The following is a 23,666-nucleotide window of genomic DNA, read 5'->3' as shown; positions in this document are numbered from 1 at the left end:
CTCTATAGTGTGACCGCTCTTACAGTACAGAGCTCTATAGTGTGACCGCTCTTACAGTACAGAGCTCTATAGTGTGACCGCTCTTACAGTACAGAGCTCTATAGTGTGACCGCTCTTACAGTACAGAAGCTCTATAGTGTGGACCGCTCTTACAGTACAGAGCTCTATAGTGTGACCGCTCTTACAGTACCAGAGCTCTATAGTGTGACCGCTCTTACAGTACAGAGCTCTATAGTGTGACCGCTCTTACAGTACAGAGCTCCTATAGTGTGACCGCTCTTACAGTACAGAGCTCTATAGTGTGACCGCTCTTACAGTACAGAGCTCTATAGTGTGACCGCTCTTACAGTACAGAGCTCTATAGTGTGACCGCTCTTACAGTACAGAGCTCTATAGTGTGACCGCTCTTACAGTACAGAGCTCTATAGTGTGACCGCTCTTACAGTACAGAGCTCTATAGTGTGACCGCTCTTACAGTACAGAGCTCTATAGTGTGACCGCTCTTACAGTACAGAGCTCTATAGTGTGACCGCTCTTACAGTACAGAGCTCTATAGTGTGACCGCTCTACAGTACAGAGCTCTATAGTGTGACCGCTCTTACAGTACAGAGCTCTATAGTGTGACCGCTCTTACAGTACAGAGCTCTATAGTGTGACCGCTCTTACAGTACAGAGCTCTATAGTGTGACCGCTCTTACAGTACAGAGCTCTATAGTGTGACCGCTCTTACAGTACAGAGCTCTATAGTGTGACCGCTCTTACAGTACAGAGCTCTATAGTGTGACCGCTCTTACAGTACAGAGCTCTATAGTGTGACCGCTCTTACAGTACAGAGCTCTATAGTGTGACCGCTCTTACAGTACAGAGCTCTATAGTGTGACCGCTCTTACAGTACAGAGCTCTATAGTGTGACCGCTCTTACAGTACAGAGCTCTATAGTGTGACCGCTCTTACAGTACAGAGCTCTATAGTGTGACCGCTCTTACAGTACAGAGCTCTATAGTGTGACCGCTCTTACAGTACAGAGCTCTATAGTGTGACCGCTCTTACAGTACAGAGCTCTATAGTGTGACCGCTCTTACAGTACAGAGCTCTATAGTGTGACCGCTCTTACAGTACAGAGCTCTATAGTGTGACCGCTCTTACAGTACAGAGCTCTATAGTGTGACCGCTCTTACAGTACAGAGCTCTATAGTGTGACCGCTCTTACAGTACAGAGCTCTATAGTGTGACCGCTCTTACAGTACAGAGCTCTATAGTGTGACCGCTCTTACAGTACAGAGCTCTATAGTGTGACCGCTCTTACAGTACAGAGCTCTATAGTGTGACCGCTCTTACAGTACAGAGCTCTATAGTGTGACCGCTCTTACAGTACAGAGCTCTATAGTGTGACCGCTCTTACAGTACAGAGCTCTATAGTGTGACCGCTCTTACAGTACAGAGCTCTATAGTGTGACCGCTCTTACAGTACAGAGCTCTATAGTGTGACCGCTCTTACAGTACAGAGCTCTATAGTGTGACCGCTCTTACAGTACAGAGCTCTATAGTGTGACCGCTCTTACAGTACAGAGCTCTATAGTGTGACCGCTCTTACAGTACAGAGCTCTATAGTGTGACCGCTCTTACAGTACAGAGCTCTATAGTGTGACCGCTCTTACAGTACAGAGCTCTATAGTGTGACCGCTCTTACAGTACAGAGCTCTATAGTGTGACCGCTCTTACAGTACAGAGCTCTATAGTGTGACCGCTCTTACAGTACAGAGCTCTATAGTGTGACCGCTCTTACAGTACAGAGCTCTATAGTGTGACCGCTCTTACAGTACAGAGCTCTATAGTGTGACCGCTCTTACAGTACAGAGCTCTATAGTGTGACCCGCTCTTACAGTACAGAGCTCTATAGTGTGACCGCTCTTACAGTACAGAGCTCTATAGTGTGACCGCTCTTACAGTACAGAGCTCTATAGTGTGACCGCTCTTACAGTACAGAGCTCTATAGTGTGACCGCTCTTACAGTACAGAGCTCTATAGTGTGACCGCTCTTACAGTACAGAGCTCTATAGTGTGACCGCTCTTCGATAGTGTGACCGCTCTTACAGTACAGAGCTCTATAGTGTGACCGCTCTTACAGTACAGAGCTCTATAGTGTGACCGCTCTTACAGTACAGAGCTCTATAGTGTGACCGCTCTTACAGTACAGAGCTCTATAGTGTGACCGCTCTTACAGTACAGAGCTCTATAGTGTGACCGCTCTTACAGTACAGAGCTCTATAGTGTGACCGCTCTTACAGTACAGAGCTCTATAGTGTGACCGCTCTTACAGTACAGAGCTCTATAGTGTGACCGCTCTTACAGTACAGAGCTCTATAGTGTGACCGCTCTTACAGTACAGAGCTCTATAGTGTGACCGCTCTTACAGTACAGAGCTCCTATAGTGTGACCGCTCTTACAGTACAGAGCTCTATAGTGTGACCGCTCTTACAGTACAGAGCTCTATAGTGTGACCGCTCTTACAGTACAGAGCTCTATAGTGTGACCGCTCTTACAGTACAGAGCTCTATAGTGTGACCGCTCTTACAGTACAGAGCTCTATAGTGTGACCGCTCTTACAGTACAGAGCTCTATAGTGTGACCGCTCTTACAGTACAGAGCTCTATAGTGCGACCGCTCTTACAGTACAGAGCTCTATAGTGCGACCGCTCTTACAGTACAGAGCTCTATAGTGTGACCGCTCTTACAGTACAGAGCTCTATAGTGTGACCGCTCTTACAGTACAGAGCTCTATAGTGTGACCACTCTTACAGTACAGAGCTCCATAGTGTGACCGCTCTTACAGTACAGAGCTCTATAGTGTGACCGCTCTTACAGTACAGAGCTCTATAGTGTGACCGCTCTTACAGTACAGAGCTCTATAGTGTGACCGCTCTTACAGTACAGAGCTCTATAGTGTGACCGCTCTTACAGTACAGAGCTCTATAGTGTGACCGCTCTTACAGTACAGAGCTCTATAGTGTGACCGCTCTTACAGTACAGAGCTCTATAGTGTGACCGCTCTTACAGTACAGAGCTCTATAGTGTGACCGCTCTTACAATACAGAGCTCTATAGTGTGACCGCTCTTACAGTACAGAGCTCTATAGTGTGACCGCTCTTACAGTACAGAGCTCTATAGTGTGACCGCTCTTACAGTACAGAGCTCTATAGTGTGACCGCTCTTACAATACAGAGCTCTATAGTGTGACCGCTCTTACAGTACAGAGCTCTATAGTGTGACCGCTCTTACAGTACAGAGCTCCATAGTGTGACCGCTCTTACAGTACAGAGATCTATAGTGTGACCCACTCTTACAGTACAGAGCTCTATAGTGTGACCGCTCTTACACTACAAAGCTCTATAGTGTGACCGCTCTTACAGTACAGAGCTCTATAGTGTGACCGCTCTTACAGTACAGAGCTGTATAGTGTGACCGCTCTTACAGTACAGAGCTCTATAGTGCGACCGCTCTTATAGTACAGAGCTCTATAGTGCGACCGCTCTTACAGTACAGAGCTCTATAGTGCGACCGCTCTTACAGTACAGAGCTCTATAGTGTGACCGCTCTTACAGTACAGAGCTCTATAGTGTGACCGCTCTTACAGTACAGAGCTCTATAGTGTGACCACTCTTACAGTACAGAGCTCCATAGTGTGACCGCTCTTACAGTACAGAGCTCTATAGTGTGACCGCTCTTACAGTACAGAGCTCTATAGTGTGACCGCTCTTACAGTACAGAGCTCTATAGTGTGACCGCTCTTACAGTACAGAGCTCTATAGTGTGACCGCTCTTACAGTACAGAGCTCTATAGTGTGACCGCTCTTACAGTACAGTGCTCTATAGTGTGACCGCTCTTACAGTACAGAGCTCTATAGTGTGACCGCTCTTACAGTACAGAGCTCTATAGTGTGACCGCTCTTACAGTACAGTGCTCTATAGTGTGACCGCTCTTACAGTACAGAGCTCTATAGTGTGACCGCTCTTACAGTACAGAGCTCCATAGTGTGACCCCTCTTACACGTACAGAGCTCTATAGTGTGACCGCTCTTACAGTACAGAGCTCTATAGTGTGACCGCTCTTACAGTACAGAGCTCTATAGTGTGACCGCTCTTACAGTACAGAGCCTCTATAGTGTGACCACTCTTACACTACAGAGCTCTATAGTGTGACCGCTCTTACAGTACAGAGCTCTATAGTGTGACCGCTCTTACACTACAGAGCTTTATAGTGTGACCGCTCTTACAGTACAGAGCTCTATAGTGTGACCGCTCTTACAGTACAGAGCTCCATAGTGTGACCGCTCTTACAGTACAGAGCTCTATAGTGTGACCGCTCTTACAGTACAGAGCTCTATAGTGTGACCGCTCTTACAGTACAGAGCTCTATAGTGTGACCGCTCTTACAGTACAGAGCTCTATAGTGTGACCGCTCTTACAGTACAGAGCTCTATAGTGTGACCGCTCTACAGTACAGAGCTCTATAGTGTGACCGCTCTTACAGTACAGAGCTCTATAGTGTGACCGCTCTTACAGTAAAGAGCTCTATAGTGTGACCGCTCTTACAGTAAAGAGCTCTATAGTGTGACCGCTATTACAGTACAGAGCTCTATACTGTGACCGCTCTTACAGTACAGAGCTGTATAGTGTGACCGCTCTTACAGTACAGAGCTCTATAGTGTGTCCGCTCTACAGTACAGAGCTCTATAGTGTGACCGCTCTTACAGTACAGAGCTCTATAGTGTGACCTCTCTACAGTACAGAGCTCCATAGTGTGACCGCTCTTACAGTACAGAGCTCCATAGTGTGACCGCTCTACAGTACAGAGCTCTATAGTGTGACCTCTCTACAGTACAGAGCTCTATAGTGTGACCGCTCTACAGTACAGAGCTCTATAGTGTGACCGCTCTTACAGTACAGAGCTCCATAGTGTGACCTCTCTACAGTACAGAGCTCTATAGTGTGACCGCTCTACAGTACAGAGCTCTATAGTGTGACCGCTCTTACAGTACAGAGCTCTATAGTGTGACCGCTCTACAGTACAGAGCTCTATAGTGTGACCGCTCTTACAGTACAGAGCTCCATAGTGTGACCGCTCTTACAGTACAGAGCTGTATAGTGTGACCGCTCTTACAGTACAGAGCTCTATAGTGTGACCGCTCTTACAGTACAGGGCTCTATAGTGTGACCGCTCTTACAGTACAGAGCTCTATAGTGTGACCGCTATTACAGTACAGGGCTCTATAGTGTGACCTCTCTTATAGTACAGAGCTCTATAGTGTGACCTCTCTTATAGTACAGAGCTCTATAGTGTGACTGCTCTTACAGTACAGAGCTCTATAGTGTGACCGCTCTTACAGTACAGAGCTCCATAGTGTGACCGCTCTACAGTACAGAGCTCTATAGTGTGACCGCTCTACAGTACAGAGCTCTATAGTGTGACCGCTCTTACAGTACAGAGCTGTATAGTGTGACCGCTCTTACAGTACAGAGCTCTATAGTGTGACCGCTCTTACAGTACAGAGCTCTATAGTGTGACCTCTCTTATAGTACAGAGCTCTATAGTGTGACCGCTCTTACAGTACAGAGCTCTATAGTGTGACCGCTCTTACAGTACAGAGCTCTATAGTGTGACCGCTCTTACAGTACAGAGCTCTATAGTGTGACCGCTCTTACAGTACAGAGCTCTATAGTGTGACCGCTCTTACAGTACAGAGCTCTATAGTGTGACCGCTCTTACAGTACAGAGCTCTATAGTGTGACCGCTCTACAGTACAGAGCTCTATAGTGTGACCGCTCTTACAGTACAGAGCTCTATAGTGTGACCGCTCTTACAGTACAGAGCTCTATAGTGTGACCGCTCTTACGGTACAGAGCTCTATAGTGTGACCGCTCTTACGGTACAGAGCTCTATAGTGTGACCGCTCTTACAGTACAGAGCTCTATAGTGTGACCGCTCTTACAGTACAGAGCTCTATAGTGTGACCGCTCTTACAGTACAGAGCTCTATAGTGTGACCGCTCTTACAGTACAGAGCTCTATAGTGTGACCGCTCTTACAGTACAGATCTCTATAGTGTGACCGCTCTTACAGTACAGAGCTCTATAGTGTGACCGCTCTTACAGTACAAAGCTCTATAGTGTGACCGCTCTTACAGTACAGAGCTCTATAGTGTGACCGCTCTTACAGTACAGAGCTCTATAGTGTGACCGCTCTTACAGTACAGAGCTCCATAGTGTGACCGCTCTTACAGTACAGAGCTCTATAGTGTGACCGCTCTTACAGTACAGAGCTCCATAGTGTGACCGCTCTTACAGTACAGAGCTCTATAGTGTGACCGCTCTTACAGTACAGAGCTCTATAGTGTGACCGCTCTTACAGTACAGAGCTCCATAGTGTGACCGCTCTACAGTACAGAGCTCCATAGTGTGACCGCTCTTACAGTACAGAGCTCTATAGTGTGACCGCTCTTACAGTACAGAGCTCTATAGTGTGACCGCTCTTACAGTACAGAGCTCCATAGTGTGACCGCTCTACAGTACAGAGCTCTATAGTGTGACCGCTCTTACAGTACAGAGCTCTATAGTGTGACCGCTCTTACAGTACAGTGCTCTATAGTGTGACCGCTCTTACAGTACAGAGCTCTATAGTGTGACCGCTCTTACAGTACAGAGCTCTATAGTGTGACCGCTCTTACAGTACAGAGCTCTATAGTGTGACCGCTCTTACAGTACAAAGCTCTATAGTGTGACCGCTCTTACAGTACAGAGCTCTATAGTGTGACCGCTCTTACAGTACAAAGCTCTATAGTGTGACCGCTCTTACAGTACAGAGCTCTATAGTGTGACCGCTCTTACAGTACAGAGCTCTATAGTGTGACCGCTCTTACAGTACAGAGCTCTATAGTGTGACCGCTCTTACAGTACAGACCTCTATAGTGTGACCGCTCTTACAGTACAGACCTCTATAGTGTGACCGCTCTTACAGTACAGAGCTCTATAGTGTGACCGCTCTTACAGTACAGAGCTCTATAGTGTGACCGCTCTTACAGTACAGAGCTCTATAGTGTGACCGCTCTTACAGTACAGGGCTCTATAGTGTGACCGCTCTACAGTACAGAGCTCTATAGTGTGACCGCTCTTACAATACAGAGCTCTATAGTGTGACCGCTCTTACAGTACAGAGCTCTATAGTGTGACCGCTCTTACAGTACAGAGCTCTATAGTGTGACCGCTCTTACAGTACAGAGCTCTATAGTGTGACCGCTCTTACAGTACAAAGCTCTATAGTGTGACCGCTCTTACAGTACAGAGCTCTATAGTGTGACCGCTCTTACAGTACAGAGCTCTATAGTGTGACCGCTCTTACAGTACAGAGCTCTATAGTGTGACCGCTCTTACAATACAGAGCTCTATAGTGTGACCGCTCTTACAGTACAGAGCTCTATAGTGTGACCGCTCTACAGTACAGAGCTCTATAGTGTGACCGCTCTTACAGTACAGAGCTCCATAGTGTGACCGCTCTTACAGTACAGAGCTCTATAGTGTGACCGCTCTTACACTACAAAGCTCTATAGTGTGACCGCTCTTACAGTACAGAGCTCTATAGTGTGACCGCTCTTACAGTACAGAGCTCTATAGTGTGACCGCTCTTACAGTACAAAGCTCTATAGTGTGACCGCTCTTACAGTACAGAGCTCTATAGTGTGACCGCTCTTACAGTACAGAGCTCTATAGTGTGACCGCTCTTACAGTACAGAGCTCTATAGTGTGACCGCTCTTATAGTACAGAGCTCCATAGTGTGACCGCTCTACAGTACAGAGCTCTATAGTGCGACCGCTCTTACAGTACAGAGCTCTATAGTGCGACCGCTCTTACAGTACAGAGCTCTATAGTGTGACCGCTCTTACAGTACAGAGCTCTATAGTGTGACCGCTCTTACAGTACAGAGCTCTATAGTGTGACCACTCTTACAGTACAGAGCTCCATAGTGTGACCGCTCTTACAGTACAGAGCTCTATAGTGTGACCGCTCTTACAGTACAGAGCTCTATAGTGTGACCGCTCTTACAGTACAGAGCTCTATAGTGTGACCGCTCTTACAGTACAGTGCTCTATAGTGTGACCGCTCTTACAGTACAGAGCTCTATAGTGTGACCGCTCTTACAGTACAGAGCTCCATAGTGTGACCGCTCTTACAGTACAGAGCTCTATAGTGTGACCGCTCGTACAGTACAGACCTCTATAGTGTGACCGCTCTTACAGTACAGAGCTCCATAGTGTGACCGCTCTTACAGTACAGAGCTCCATAGTGTGACCGCTCTAACAGTACAGAGCTCTATAGTGTGACCCCTCTTTACACTACAGAGCTCTATAGTGTGACCGCTCTTACAGTACAGAGCTCTATAGTGTGACCGCTCTTACAGTACAGAGCTCTATAGTGTGACCGCTCTACAGGACAGAGCTGTATAGTGTGACCGCTCTTACAGTACAGAGCTCTATAGTGTGACCGCTCTTACAGTACAGAGCTCTATAGTGTGACCGCTCTTACACTACAGAGCTTTATAGTGTGACCGCTCTTACAGTACAGAGCTCTATAGTGTGACCGCTCTTACAGTACAGAGCTCCATAGTGTGACCGCTCTTACAGTACAGAGCTCTATAGTGTGACCGCTCTTACAGTACAGAGCTCTATAGTGTGACCGCTCTTACAGTACAGAGCTCTATAGTGTGACCGCTCTTACAGTACAGAGCTCTATAGTGTGACCGCTCTTACAGTACAGAGCTCTATAGTGTGACCGCTCTTACAGTACAGAGCTCTATAGTGTGACCGCTCTACAGTACAGAGCTCTATAGTGTGACCGCTCTTACAGTACAGAGCTCTATAGTGTGACCGCTCTTACAGTAAAGAGCTCTATAGTGTGACCGCTCTTACAGTAAAGAGCTCTATAGTGTGACCGCTATTACAGTACAGAGCTCTATACTGTGACCGCTCTTACAGTACAGAGCTGTATAGTGTGACCGCTCTTACAGTACAGAGCTCTATAGTGTGTCCGCTCTACAGTACAGAGCTCTATAGTGTGACCGCTCTTACAGTACAGAGCTCTATAGTGTGACCTCTCTACAGTACAGAGCTCCATAGTGTGACCGCTCTTACAGTACAGAGCTCCATAGTGTGACCGCTCTACAGTACAGAGCTCTATAGTGTGACCTCTCTACAGTACAGAGCTCTATAGTGTGACCGCTCTTACAGTACAGAGCTCTATAGTGTGACTGCTCTTACAGTACAGAGCTCTATAGTGTGTCCGCTCTTACAGTACAGAGCTCTATAGTGTGACCTCTCTACAGTACAGAGCTCTATAGTGTGACCGCTCTACAGTACAGAGCTCTATAGTGTGACCGCTCTTACAGTACAGAGCTCCATAGTGTGACCGCTCTTACAGTACAGAGCTGTATAGTGTGACCGCTCTTACAGTACAGAGCTCTATAGTGTGACCGCTCTTACAGTACAGAGCTCTATAGTGTGACCTCTCTTATAGTACAGAGCTCTATAGTGTGACTGCTCTTACAGTACAGAGCTCTATAGTGTGACCGCTCTTACAGTACAGAGCTCCATAGTGTGACCGCTCTACAGTACAGAGCTCTATAGTGTGACCGCTCTACAGTACAGAGCTCTATAGTGTGACCGCTCTTACAGTACAGAGCTCTATAGTGTGACCACTCTTACAGTACAGAGCTGTATAGTGTGACCACTCTTACAGTACAGAGCTCTATAGTGTGACCGCTCTTACAGTACAGAGCTCTATAGTGTGACCACTCTTACAGTACAGAGCTCTATAGTGTGACTGCTCTTACAGTACAGAGCTCTATAGTGTGACCGCTCTTACAGTACAGTGCTCTATAGTGTGACCTCTCTTACAGTACAGAGCTCCATAGTGTGACCGCTCTACAGTACAGAGCTCTATAGTGTGACCGCTCTTACAGTACAGAGCTCTATAGTGTGACTGCTCTTACAGTACAGAGCTCTATAGTGTGACCGCTCTTACAGTACAGAGCTCTATAGTGTGACCGCTATTACAGTACAGAGCTCTATAGTGTGACCGCTCTTACAGTACAGAGCTCTATAGTGTGACCTCTCTTATAGTACAGAGCTCTATAGTGTGACCGCTCTTACAGTACAGAGCTCTATAGTGTGACCGCTCTACAGTACAGATCTCTATAGTGTGACCGCTCTTACAGTACAGAGCTCTATAGTGTGACCGCTCTTACAGTACAGAGCTCTATAGTGTGACCGCTCTTACAGTACAGAGCTCTATAGTGTGACCGCTCTTACAGTACAGAGCTCTATAGTGTGACCGCTCTTACAGTACAGAGCTCTATAGTGTGACCGCTCTTACAGTACAGAGCTCTATAGTGTGACCGCTCTTACAGTACAGAGCTCTATAGTGTGACCGCTCTTACAGTACAGAGCTCTATAGTGTGACCGCTCTTATAGTGACATCCCATAATGTTACAAGGCTTGGCAGCTCCTGTCTGATTTTATTGCTACAGTTAGGTTTACTGATGTCCAAAATCCCTATGTTGGTATTAATGTCATTTTTTCTCAGTTTTCATATCATTTTCTTTATGACTGACATTGTAGAATAAACCTATGAAAAAAAAAACACTCATTCCAGCCCCCTGTGGTCCCAATTAGTGATTTTCCACATACAGTATAGCAGTCTGATATTGCCAATGCAGTGGCGGTTTTATAATACCACCATTTACTGTATATTCACTGAGGCAGAGTTACACAATTCCACTTGGTACCGGTGTGCTCTCGTCCGGCTTTAATACTTTCACCAAATTGTATTATTACTGATGTGATTTACTGCGGTCTACAAGATCACGGCAGGGCGGGACACAATACAAGAGTGAGGCAATGGTGAGAGGTGACCGGTGGGAGAGCGCGGACCTCCAGCCCCGGGTGATGAGCTGTGGAGTCATCTGTCTTATGCCCCACTAATAAATCTCAGTCATTTATGTCACAGATCAAAGAGGGCAAAGGATCTATTACATCACACGGCGACATCATCACTCAGCAGCCTCCTCTGTATAACAGACAGCCCAGGAGTACACAATATTCTGCTACATTAACTTATTTATTGGGAGCAGTATTATAGTAGTTATATTCTTGTACATAGGGGCAGTATTATAGTAGTTATATTCTTGTACATAGGGGGCAGTATTATAGTAGTTATATTCTTGTACATAGGAGCAGTATTATAGTAGTTATATTCTTGTACATAGGGAGCAGTATTATAGTAGTTATATTCTTGTACATAGGAGCAGTATTATAGTAGTTATATTCTTGTACATAGGGGGCAGTATTATAGTAGTTATATTCTTGTACATAGGAGGCAGTATTATAGTAGTTATATTCTTGTACATAGGGAGCAGTATTATAGTAGTTATATTCTTGTACATAGGAGCAGTATTATAGTAGTTATATTCTTGTACATAGGAGCAGTATTATAGTAGTTATATTCTTGTACATAGGGGGCAGTATTATAGTAGTTATATTCTTGTACATAGGAGGCAGTATTATAGTAGTTATATTCTTGTACATAGGAGGCAGTATTATAGTAGTTATATTCTTGTACATAGGGGGCAGTATTATAGTAGTTATATTCTTGTACATAGGGGCAGTATTATAGTAGTTATATTCTTGTACATAGGGGCAGTATTATAGTAGTTATATTCTTGTACATAGGAGGCAGTATTATAGTAGTTATATTCTTGTACATAGGGGCAGTATTATAGTAGTTATATTCTTGTACATAGGGGGCAGTATTATAGTAGTTATATTCTTGTACATAGGGGCAGTATTATAGCAATTATATTCTAGTACAGAGGGCAGTATTATAGTAGTCATATTGATGCATATGTCACACTTTTTATACGGGGCATTGATAAGCAGATACAGGAGTTTGTTTCTCTTACAGTAAAGATATAATCTGCTTTTAGAGGATTTTAGGGCCTTTTATAATTAGATTAGCTTGCATTTCCTCTATATTATAAACCCCCCATAGCCGGGTTGTTGCGTGCATGGGTGAGCGGGTGTCACCTGTGGCCGTCTGTTATTTGGGAGGGTAGCGCACATGGCCCTGTGTATTCCTTCTGTCAGGTCTCATCTCACCTGACCCCTGAGCTGCTGACAATCCTGGGCCTGCGTCCATCACTGTCGGCGTTCACCTGAACACGCGCTCACATAATTAATGGTGACATTTATTGCAAAACTAAATTGAAAGCTGAAGTAAAACGTGACTGCGTGGAAGCTGCAGCGGAGCAAACAGGGCGGGTCTGGGGAATAACCGCCACCGTCCTGGCACTGCGTGGACTTGGGTGGGATCCAAGCATTAAAGGGGATGTTCACGTTTTCATGTTTTTACATTTTTTTTTTATTATATTTGGGTGTAAAGAAAAAACCTGCTATTTGGTGTCACTATAACTTTCTCACCTCTCACAGCCTGAGCCTCCGTGTGACGCTCCCTATTGTTGGTGACAGAATTCATTATGAGAATCTGAGCTCATTCAGATTGAAGGACGGGGATTATGGAACATAATATATACACAGTGCCGTCCTATAACACACTCATAGTGCCACCCTATAATACACACAGTGCCGCCCTATAATACACACAGTGCCGCCCTATAATACACACAGTGCCACCTTATAACACACTCATAGTGCCACCATATAATACACACAGTGGCACCTTATAAACACACTCATAGTGACACCCTGTAATGCACTCATAGTGACACCCTATAATACACACGTAATGCCGCCCTATAATATACTCATAGTGCTGCCCCATATTACACACACAATGCCGCCTCATAATACACACACAGTGCTGCCCTATATTACTCACACAGTGCCACCCTATAATCCACTCTGTGACAACCTAGATTACACACACAGTACCGCCTTATAGTACACTCACAATAGTGCCCTGTAATCCACTCATAGTACCGCCTGATAATATCAAATGACTGGATGGATCATAGAGCGGTGCTCAGTGCCCGCCGGGAAGAGAGAAGAGGTGCGGTCCACTCACATCACTGACACCATCAGGAGTGCACAGGTCACAGCCGCTTACAGGATCGGCAACTCCTTCCTGAAATACTCTGTGCTGCTGTGGACCCTGCTCATTCCCCACACAATGGCCACAGGAAGCGGATTGAGGTATCTGGCACTAGAGAGCCCATGATTGCGCAGACGTCCCCGCAGTGGGATTCCTGTCCGTGGAGACGCTCACCTTGACGTGGCTGAAGTCGCTGCTCCGGCTGCTCTCCGGGGGGTTGATGGGTTTGCTTTCCACTCGGGGTTTCACAATGTGCCGGAAGGGACTGGACACCGGCAGGCCACTGACACTGATGCCGTCTGCAAAATCCAGTGAGGAAAGGGTTAATATCACGGGGTGAAGGTGCTGCTATTTTCTTTACAGAGGGCGCTGTTCACATGATCAGTTTCCTAAGTTCATGTATAAAAACGACAATTTACTGCAAACCACATCCATCCAATATGGGCAGAGTCCCACAGTGCGGCGGCCACGGCCGAGACCACGGAAAGCTGCGGAGGTGAAGGGGCGCACAAGAAGCTTTACTGGTATCACCCCGCATGGTGGTGGTGTAACATGAAGCTCGTGGACCCCCATACAAACCCTCCAACAGGGACCCTCACTATGGACGGGCTAATCATGTGGGCCCACCATAGTTACGCCCCTGCACCCAACATAATTACGCCCCCGCACCCAACATAGTTACGCCCCCGCACCCACCATAGTTACGCCCCCGCACTCACGATAGTTACGCCCCCGCACCCAACATAATTACGCCCCCGCACTCACCATAGTTACTCCCCCGCACTCACCATAGTTACTCCCCCGCACTCACCATAGTTACGCCCCCGCACTCACCATAGTTACTCCCCCGCACCCACCATAGTTACTCCCCCACACTCACCATAGTTACTCCCCCGCACTCACCATAGTTACTCCCCCGCACCCACCATAGTTACTCCCCTGCACACACCATAGTTACTCCCCCGCACTCACCATAGTTACGCCCCCGCACTCACCATAGTTACTCCCCCACACTCACCATAGTTACTCCCCCGCACTCACCATAGTTACGCCCCCGCACTCACCATAGTTACTCCCCCACACTCACCATAGTTACTCCCCCGCACTCACCATAGTTACTCCCCTGCACACACCATAGTTACTCCCCTGCACACACCATAGTTACTCCCCTGCACACACCATAGTTACTCCCCTGCACACACCATAATTACGCCCCCGCACCCAACATAGTTACTCCCCCGCACTCACCATAGTTACTCCCCCGCACACACCATAGTTACTCCCCCGCACTCACCATAGTTACTCCCCCTGCACTCACCATAGTTACACCCCCGCACACACCATAGTTACTCCCCTGCACACACCATAGTTACTCCCCTGCACACACCATAATTACGCCCCCGCACCCAACATAGTTACTCCCCCGCACTCACCATAGTTACTCCCCTGCACACACCATAGTTACTCCCCCGCACTCACCATAGTTACTCCCCCTGCACTCACCATAGTTACACCCCCGCACACACCATAGTTACTCCCCTGCACACACCATAGTTACTCCCCCCGCACACACCATAGTTACTCCCCTGCACACACCATAGTTACTCCCCCTGCACTCACCATAGTTACTCCCCCGCACTCACCATAGTTACTCCCCCGCACTCACCATAGTTACTCCCCCGCACTCACCATAGTTACTCCCCCGCACTCACCATAGTTACTCCCCCTGCACACACCATAGTTACTCCCCCGCACTCACCATAGTTACTCCCCTGCACACACCATAGTTATGCCCCCGCACCCACCATAGTTACTCCCCTGCACACACCATAGTTATGCCCCTGCACACACCATAGTTACTCCCCTGCACACACCATAGTTACTCCCCTGCACCCACCATAGTTATGCCCCTGCACACACCATAGTTACTCCCCCTGCACACACCATAGTTACTCCCCCGCACTCACCATAGTTACTCCCCTGCACACACCATAGTTATGCCCCCGCACCCACCATAGTTACTCCCCTGCACACACCATAGTTATGCCCCTGCACACACCATAGTTACTCCCCTGCACACACCATAGTTATGCCCCTGCACACACCATAGTTACTCCCCTGCACACACCATAGTTACTCCCCCTGCACACACCATAGTTACTCCCCCGCACACACCATAGTTACTCCCCTGCACACACCATAGTTACTCCCCTGCACACACCATAGTTACTTCCCCGCACACACCATAGTTACTCCCCTGCACACACCATAGTTACTCCCCTGCACACACCATAGTTACTCCCCTGCACACACCATAGTTACTCCCCTGCACACACCATAGTTACTCCCCCGCACTCACCATAGTTACTCCCCCCGCACACACCATAGTTACTCCCCTGCACACACCATAGTTACTCCCCCGCACTCACCATAGTTACTCCCCCGCACTCACCATAGTTACTCCCCTGCACACACCATAGTTACTCCCCTGCACACACCATAGTTACTCCCCCCGCACACACCATAGTTACTCCCCTGCACACACCATAGTTACTCCCCCTGCACTCACCATAGTTACTCCCCCGCACTCACCATAGTTACTCCCCCGCACTCACCATAGTTACTCCCCCGCACTCACCATAGTTACTCCCCCGCACTCACCATAGTTACTCCCCCTGCACACACCATAGTTACTCCCCCGCACTCACCATAGTTACTCCCCTGCACACACCATAGTTATGCCCCCGCACACACCATAGTTACTCCCCCTGCACACACCATAGTTACTCCCCCGCACTCACCATAGTTACTCCCCTGCACACACCATAGTTATGCCCCCGCACACACCATAGTTACTCCCCTGCACACACCATAGTTACTCCCCTGCACACACCATAGTTACACCCCCGCACACACCATAGTTACTCCCCTGCACACACCATAGTTACTCCCCTGCACCCACCATAGTTACACCCCCGCACACACCATAGTTTCTCCCCTGCACCCACCATAGTTACTCCCCCGCACACACCATAGTTACTCCCCTGCACACACCATAGTTACGCCCCCTGCACACACCATAGTTACTCCCCTGCACCCACCATAGTTACACCCCCGCACACACCATAGTTACTCCCCTGCACACACCATAGTTACTCCCCCGCACACACCATAGTTACTCCCCTGCACCCACCATAGTTACGCCCCCGCACACACCATAGTTACTCCCCTGCACACACCATAGCTACTCCCCTGCACACACCATAGTTACACCCCCGCACACACCATAGTTACTCCCCTGCACCCATCATAGTTACACCCCCGCACACACCATAGTTACACCCCAGCACCTACCATAGTCACGTTCTTGCATGAGGCCAACTTCCCTAGCACCGTCCAGGGACTTTGCCCTCCATGAAAGTTTCTTAAAGGGATTGTCCACACAGGAAAAATCGTGGTTGCTTTCTCTGTACCTCATCTGTCCATAGGTCGTATGTGGCATTGCAGCGCAGCCTAATTCACTTCAATGAAACTGACCAGACGCGACCTGCGGCCGGAGGAGGTGTTGCTATTGAATGGGAAGAGCCATGTTTTTCTGACTTTGGACAGATGCAGTCTCACCATTGTCCTCACAGGACATATGGGGTCAGGCAGAGGGTCCCGGCTTCAGCACAACTTTCACCCCCATATCTGCCATAACAGAAGGTCCATCTACAAGACCCGAGCCGCTCACACTCATTCATTTGGGGTAAATGAGCAGCGGATTGTGGATTCCTGACTACTCTTAGCCCCAATATTGCACTTGCATCTTCATAGAAATCATCAATGCTCCGAAGCTGAGATATCAGACGCTGTCTCTTCAGATGGAGAGCTGTCCATAAGAACGTCAGAATGGACACCAAGAAATACTGGATCTCACCTACATTAATACATATACAATCTAGTATCTAAAGGGAGACGCAAGATCTGTTCAGCCTGATCCTCCTGGTGCCTATACATCTGCTCAGCTTCACACTCCTGGTGCCTATACATCTGCTCAGCTTCACCCTCCTGGTGTCTACATTTCTGCTCAGCCTGATCACCCTGGTACCTATACTTCTGCTCAGCCTGTCATCCTGGTGCCTATAATTCTGTTCAGTCTGATCCTTCTGGTTCCTATAATTCTGATCAACCTGATCATCCTGGTGCCTATACTTCTGATCATCCTGGTGCCTATACTTCTGATCAACCTGATCATTCTGGTGCCTATACTTCAGTTCAGCCTGATCCTCCTGGTGCCTATACTTCTGTTCAGCCTGATCATCCTGGTGCCTATACTGCTGATCAACCTGGTGCCTATAATTCTGATCAACCTGATCATCCTGGTGCCTATACTTCTGTTCAGTCTGATCATCCTGGTGCCTATACTTCTGTTCAGCCTGATCATCCTGGTGCCTATACTTCTGATCAGCCTGATCATCCTGGTGCCTATACTTCTGTTCAGTCTGTTCCTTCTGATGCCAATACTTCTGTTAAGCCTGATCATCCTGGTGCCTATACTTCTGATCAGCCTGATCCTCCTCGTGCCTAAACTTCTGCTCAGTCTGATTCACCTGGTGCCTAAATATCTGTTCATCCTTAGGCTGCATTCACACATCAGTTTTTTGCCATCAGGCACAATCCGGCAAAAACATGAAAAAACGGATCCGGCGTCTGTTGCCGCCGGATCCGTTTTTTCCCCCATAGATTTTCATTAGCGCCAGAATGTGCCAGGTGGCCTTGCGTTTTATCCGTTCTTTGCCGGCAAAATTTACTTGTCCGGCGGCCGGATAAAATGTTGAAGTGAACATTTTTGTGTCCGGCAAAAAAAACGGATTGCGCCGGAGTACTGCGAGTTTTATAATGGAAGCCTATGGACGCTATATCCGGAGTAATGCAGCCAAAAAACGGATCCGGCCGCCGGATCCGTTTTTTTGAATTGAGCATGCTCAGTATCACACCGGATCTGACAAAAAACTGAAAAAACTAATGGAAAAAACTGATGCAACTGATCCGTTTTTCGCCGGATCCGTCGCATCAGTTTTGTCGCCGGATGCCAAAAAACTGATGTGTAAAAGCAGCCTTATATTCCAGGTTCCTACACTTTTGCTCATCCTGATCATCATGGTGCCTATCTGCATGTTCCTGTCAATCAGGGTCCTGGGAAAGCTGGATAATGATCGATATGGAAATATCTACTAGGAACCCTCAGACAGTACGGCACAGCTCTCATTGCAGAAGGACGTGACCTGTGTTCGGGGGTTATGGTCCTTCTAATTTTAATTGCATACGCATGACCAGGATTATGGCCGCCCCTCGACCTCGGCGGCACGATCCTATTAACAAAAGATGCTTGCAATAAATGGCAGCCAGCGAGCGGACACTAAATATAGCCCATTGTGTCTGCGCGCTTTAATTACAGACGCCGTGCGCCGCGTGGTTAAGTGGGAGAAGCAATAAAGGAGAATCATCGTAAGAAAAAACTTGTAAGAAATGAAAACCCGAAGCGGCATAAATAAGTGAAGATGTAAGAAAAAAAGCGCAAAGACGCGAAGAGGCGACACGAGGCCGGCACATCTGTCCAGAGCCGCCACCATTATGGGGGATCTGCACAGTAACTAAGTGCTAATGCGATAAACCATCTGCAGAACTGATGAGCGCAGCTCTGGGTGTGACTGGAGTAAATCAATTGTGTGAATATTCATGAAGCCGATTCATGAAATACTAGCTTTGGAAGTCCAGTAGTGGTGGTTTTACACTGCTCCATCTGACACTCGGCATTGTGCTTGGTGATGTACGGCTCGGCATTGTGCTTGGTGATGTACGGCTCAGCATTGTGCTTGGTGATGTACGGCTCGGCATTGTGCTTGGTGATGTACGGCTCGGCATTGTGCTTGGTGATGTACGGCTCGGCATTGTGCTTGGTGATGTACGGCTCAGCATTGTGCTTGGTGATGTATGGGTCAGCATTGTGCTTGGTGATGTACGGCTCAGCATTGTGCTTGGTGATGTATGGCTTGGCATTGTGCTTGGTGATGTACGGCTCAGCATTGTGGTTGGTGATGTATGGCTCAGCATTGTGCTTGGTGATGTACGGCTCGGCATTGTGCTTGGTGATGTATGGCTCGGCATTGTGCTTGGTGATGTATGGCTCGGCATTGTGCTTGGTGATGTATGGCTTGGCATTGTGCTTGGTGATGTACGGCTCAGCATTGTGGTTGGTGATGTACGGCTCAGCATTGTGCTTGGTGATGTACGGCTCGGCATTGTGCTTGGTGATGTATGGCTCGGCATTGTGCTTGGTGATGTATGGCTCAGCATTGTGCTTGGTGATGTATGGCTCAGCATTGTGCTTGGTGATGTATGGCTCGGCATTGTGCTTGGTGATGTATGGCTCGGCATTGTGCTTGGTGATGTATGGCTCAGCATTGTGCTTGGTGATGTACGGCTCGGCATTGTGCTTGGTGATGTATGGCTCAGCATTGTGCTTGGTGATGTACGGCTCAGCATTGTGCTTGGTGATGTACGGCTCAGCATTGTGCTTGGTGATGTATGGCTCAGCATTGTGCTTGGTGATGTACGGCTCAGCATTGTGCTTAGTGATGTATGGGTCAGCATTGTGCTTGGTGATGTATGGCTCAGCATTGTGCTTGGTGATGTACGGCTTGGCATTGTGCTTGGTGATGTACAGCTCAGCATTGTGCTTGGTGATGTATGGCTCAGCATTGTGCTTGGTGATGTACGGCTCGGCATTGTGCTTGGTGATGTACAGCTCAGCATTGTGCTTGGTGATGTACGGCTCAGCATTGTGCTTGGTGATGTACGGCTCAGCATTGTGCTTGGTGATGTATGGCTCAGCATTGTGCTTGGTGATGTATGGCTCGGCATTGTGCTTGGTGATGTATGGCTCGGCATTGTGCTTGGTGATGTATGGCTCGGCATTGTGCTTGGTGATGTATGGCTCAGCATTGTGCTTGGTGATGTACGGCTCAGCATTGTGCTTGGTGATGTACGGCTCAGCATTGTGCTTGGTGATGTATGGCTCAGCATTGTGCTTGGTGATGTATGGCTCGGCATTGTGCTTGGTGATGTATGGCTCGGCATTGTGCTTGGTGATGTATGGCTCAGCATTGTGCTTGGTGATGTACGGCTCAGCATTGTGCTTGGTGATGAATGGCTCAGCATTGTGCTTGGTGATATACAGCTCAGCATTGTGCTTGGTGATGTATGGCTGTGCATTGTGCTTGGTGATGTACGGCTCGGCATTGTGCTTGGTGATGTACGGCTGTAGCTACTCAGCCATGAAGCTCCCGGCGGGTGCAGTGTTTGTGCTGATGTTACCAGAGGAGGTCTGTACTCTGCAGTTATGGGGTCAGCAGAGAGGTGGGGACATTTCTGCCCTCTGCTCCTCAGCATTCGGCCCCCGCTCTGTTATGTTACAAGGTCTCCACTCTGTGGCTGAGGTGCTGAGGTCCCTTCCACTTCTCAATAATATCAGTCACAGGTGATGGGGAAGATTCAGGACGAAGAAACGTCATCAATGAACTTGTTACTCCACAGGCTCCTATTAAAGGGCCCCGCTGGTATCCGTGAGATCTGCACCACCGGCCGCTCTGTCACATGTTAGTAAAGGCAGTCGGCATAAAGAGGGGCCGGAAATTATACACCAGGGAGCGAGATGTTATACACTGGGGGTGAGGGGCTGGATGTTATACACTGGGGGTGATGGGGCTGGATGTTATACACTGGGGGGTGAGGGGCTGGATGTTATACACTGGGGGGTGAGGGGCTGGATGTTATACACTGGGGGGTGAGGGGCTGGATGTTATACACTGGGGGTGAGGGGCCGGATGTTATACACTGGGGGTGAGGGGCTGGATGTTATACACTGGGGGTGAGGGGCTGGATGTTATACACCGGGGGTGAGGGGCCGGATGTTATACACTGGGGGTGAGGGGCCGGATGTTATACACTGGGGGTGAGGGGCTGGATGTTATACACTGGGGGTGAGGGGCTGGATGTTATACACTGGGGGTGATGGGGCTGGATGTTATACACTGGGGGTGATGGGGCTGGATGTTATACACTGGGGGGTGAGGGGCTGGATGTTATACACTGGGGGGTGAGGGGCTGGATGTTATACACTGGGGGGTGAGGGGCTGGATGTTATACACTGGGGGTGAGGGGCCGGATGTTATACACTGGGGGTGAGGGGCTGGATGTTATACACTGGGGGTGAGGGGCTGGATGTTATACACTGGGGGTGAGGGGCTGGATGTTATACACTGGGGGTGAGGGGCTGGATGTTATACACTGGGGGTGAGGGGCCGGATGTTATACACTGGGGGTGAGGGGCCGGATGTTATACACTGGGGGTGAGGGGCCGGATGTTATACACTGGGGGTGAGGGGCTGGATGTTATACACTGGGGGTGAGGGGCTGGATGTTATACACTGGGGGTGAGGGGCCGGATGTTATACACTGGGGGTGAGGGGCTGGAGGTTATACACTGGGGGTGAGGGGCCGGATGTTATACACTGGGGGTGAGGGGCCGGATGTTATACACTGGGGGTGAGGGGCCGGATGTTATACACCGGGGGTGAGGGGCTGGATGTTATACACTGGGGGTGAGGGGCTGGATGTTATACACTGGGGGTGAGGGGCTGGATGTTATACACTGGGGGTGAGGGGCTGGATGTTATACACTGGGGGTGAGGGGCTGGATGTTATACACTGGGGGTGAGGGGCTGGATGTTATACACTGGGGGTGAGGGGCTGGATGTTATACACTGGGGGTGAGGGGCTGGATGTTATACACTGGGGTTGAGGGGCCGGATGTTATACACTGGGGGTGAGGGGCTGGATGTTATACACTGGGGGTGAGGGGCTGGATGTTATACACTGGGGGGTGATGGGGCGGATGTTATACGCCGGGGGTGAGGGCCGGATGTTATACACTGGGGGTGAGGGGCCGGAGGTTATACACTGGGGGTGAGGGGCTGGATGTTATACACTGGGGGTGAGGGGCCGGATGTTATACACTGGGGGTGAGGGGCCGGATGTTATACACTGGGGGTGAGGGGCCGGATGTTATACACTGGGGGGTGAGGGGCCGGATGTTATACATGGGGGTGAGGGGCCGGATGTTATACACTGGGGGGTGAGGGGCCGGATGTTATACATGGGGGTGAGGGGTCGGATGTTATACACTGGGGGTGGGGGGCCGGAGGTTATACACTGGGGGTGATGGGCCGGATGTTATACACTGGGGGTGAGGGGCCGGATGTTATACACTGGGGGTGAGGGGCCGGAGGTTATACACTGGGAGTGATGGGCCGGATGTTATATACTGGGGGTGAGGGGCCGGAGGTTATATACTGGGGGTGAGGGGCCGGAGGTTATATACTGGGGGTGAGGGGCCGGATGTTATACACTGGGGGTGGGGGGCCGGATGTTATACACTGGGGGTGAGGGGCCGGATGTTATACACTGGGGGTGAGGGGCCGGAGGTTATACACTGGGGGTGAGGGGCCGGATGTTATACACTGAGGGTAGGGGGCCGGATGTTATACAGTGGGGGTGAGGGGCCGGATGTTATACACTGGGGGTGAGGGGCCGGAGGTTATACACTGGGGATGAGGGGCCGTAGGTTATATACTGGGGGTGAGGGGCCGGAGGTTATATACTGGGGGTGAGGGGCCGGATGTTATACACTGGGGGTGGGGGGGCCGGATGTTATACACTGGGGGTGAGGGGCCGGAGGTTATACACTGAGGGTAGGGGGCCGGATGTTATACACTGGGGGTGAGGGGCCGGATGTTATACACTGGGGGTGAGGGGCCGGAGGTTAGACACTGGGGGTGAGGGGCCGAAGGTTAGACACTGGGGGTGAGGGGCCGGATGTTATACACTGGGGGTGAGGGGCCGGATGTTATACACTGGGGGGTGAGGGGCCGGATGTTATACATGGGGGTGAGGGGCCGGATGTTATACACTGGGGGGTGAGGGGCCGGATGTTATACAGTGGGGGTGAGGGGCCGGATGTTATACAGTGGGGGTGAGGGGCCGGATGTTATACAGTGGGGGTGAGGGGCCGGAGGTTAGACACTGGGGGTGAGGGGTGGATGTTATACACTGGGGGTGAGGGGCCGGATGTTATACAGTGGGGGTGAGGGGCCGGAGGTTAGACACTGGGGGTGAGGGGTCGGAGGTTATAAACCGCAAAACTTTCCAGCACAAAATATCTGCACCCAATCTCCCAGATAAATAAGTGCTGACTTTGACCATGTTCCCATGTTATGCGGCGCACACCGCCATGTTTCCTGGTGATCACCAGCGATATGCGGAGCGGCGGACTCACGGAAGAGATGACAGACTGCAGCGCCATGACCCGGGCGTGCGCCGCTTTCATCTGTCACTTAACCCCTTCCCTCCCCTTTTCCTGCCACATACGGTCGTGCCGCTTTATTCTTCTCATCCTGAAACCCATGGGG

At 49.2% G+C, this 23,666-nt stretch overlaps 1 protein-coding gene across 1 annotated transcript in view; it reads right to left on the bottom strand.

Moving 5' to 3' along the window:
- Window positions 1-23,666, bottom strand: part of TRAPPC9 (trafficking protein particle complex subunit 9) — a 707,343-nt gene that overhangs the window by 530,007 nt on the left and 153,670 nt on the right. Inside the window, exon 17 of the mRNA XM_075352837.1 lies at window positions 13,330-13,454. Coding sequence (XP_075208952.1) covers window positions 13,330-13,454 — 125 coding nt within the window. The remainder of the gene's footprint in view (window positions 1-13,329; window positions 13,455-23,666) is intronic.

Source organism: Anomaloglossus baeobatrachus, chromosome 6, assembly GCF_048569485.1.
Source record: "Anomaloglossus baeobatrachus isolate aAnoBae1 chromosome 6, aAnoBae1.hap1, whole genome shotgun sequence".
Lineage (NCBI taxonomy): Eukaryota > Metazoa > Chordata > Amphibia > Anura > Aromobatidae > Anomaloglossus > Anomaloglossus baeobatrachus.
Note: the sequence above shows the minus strand (reverse complement) of the source record. Positions and strands in the feature narration are given on the sequence as shown.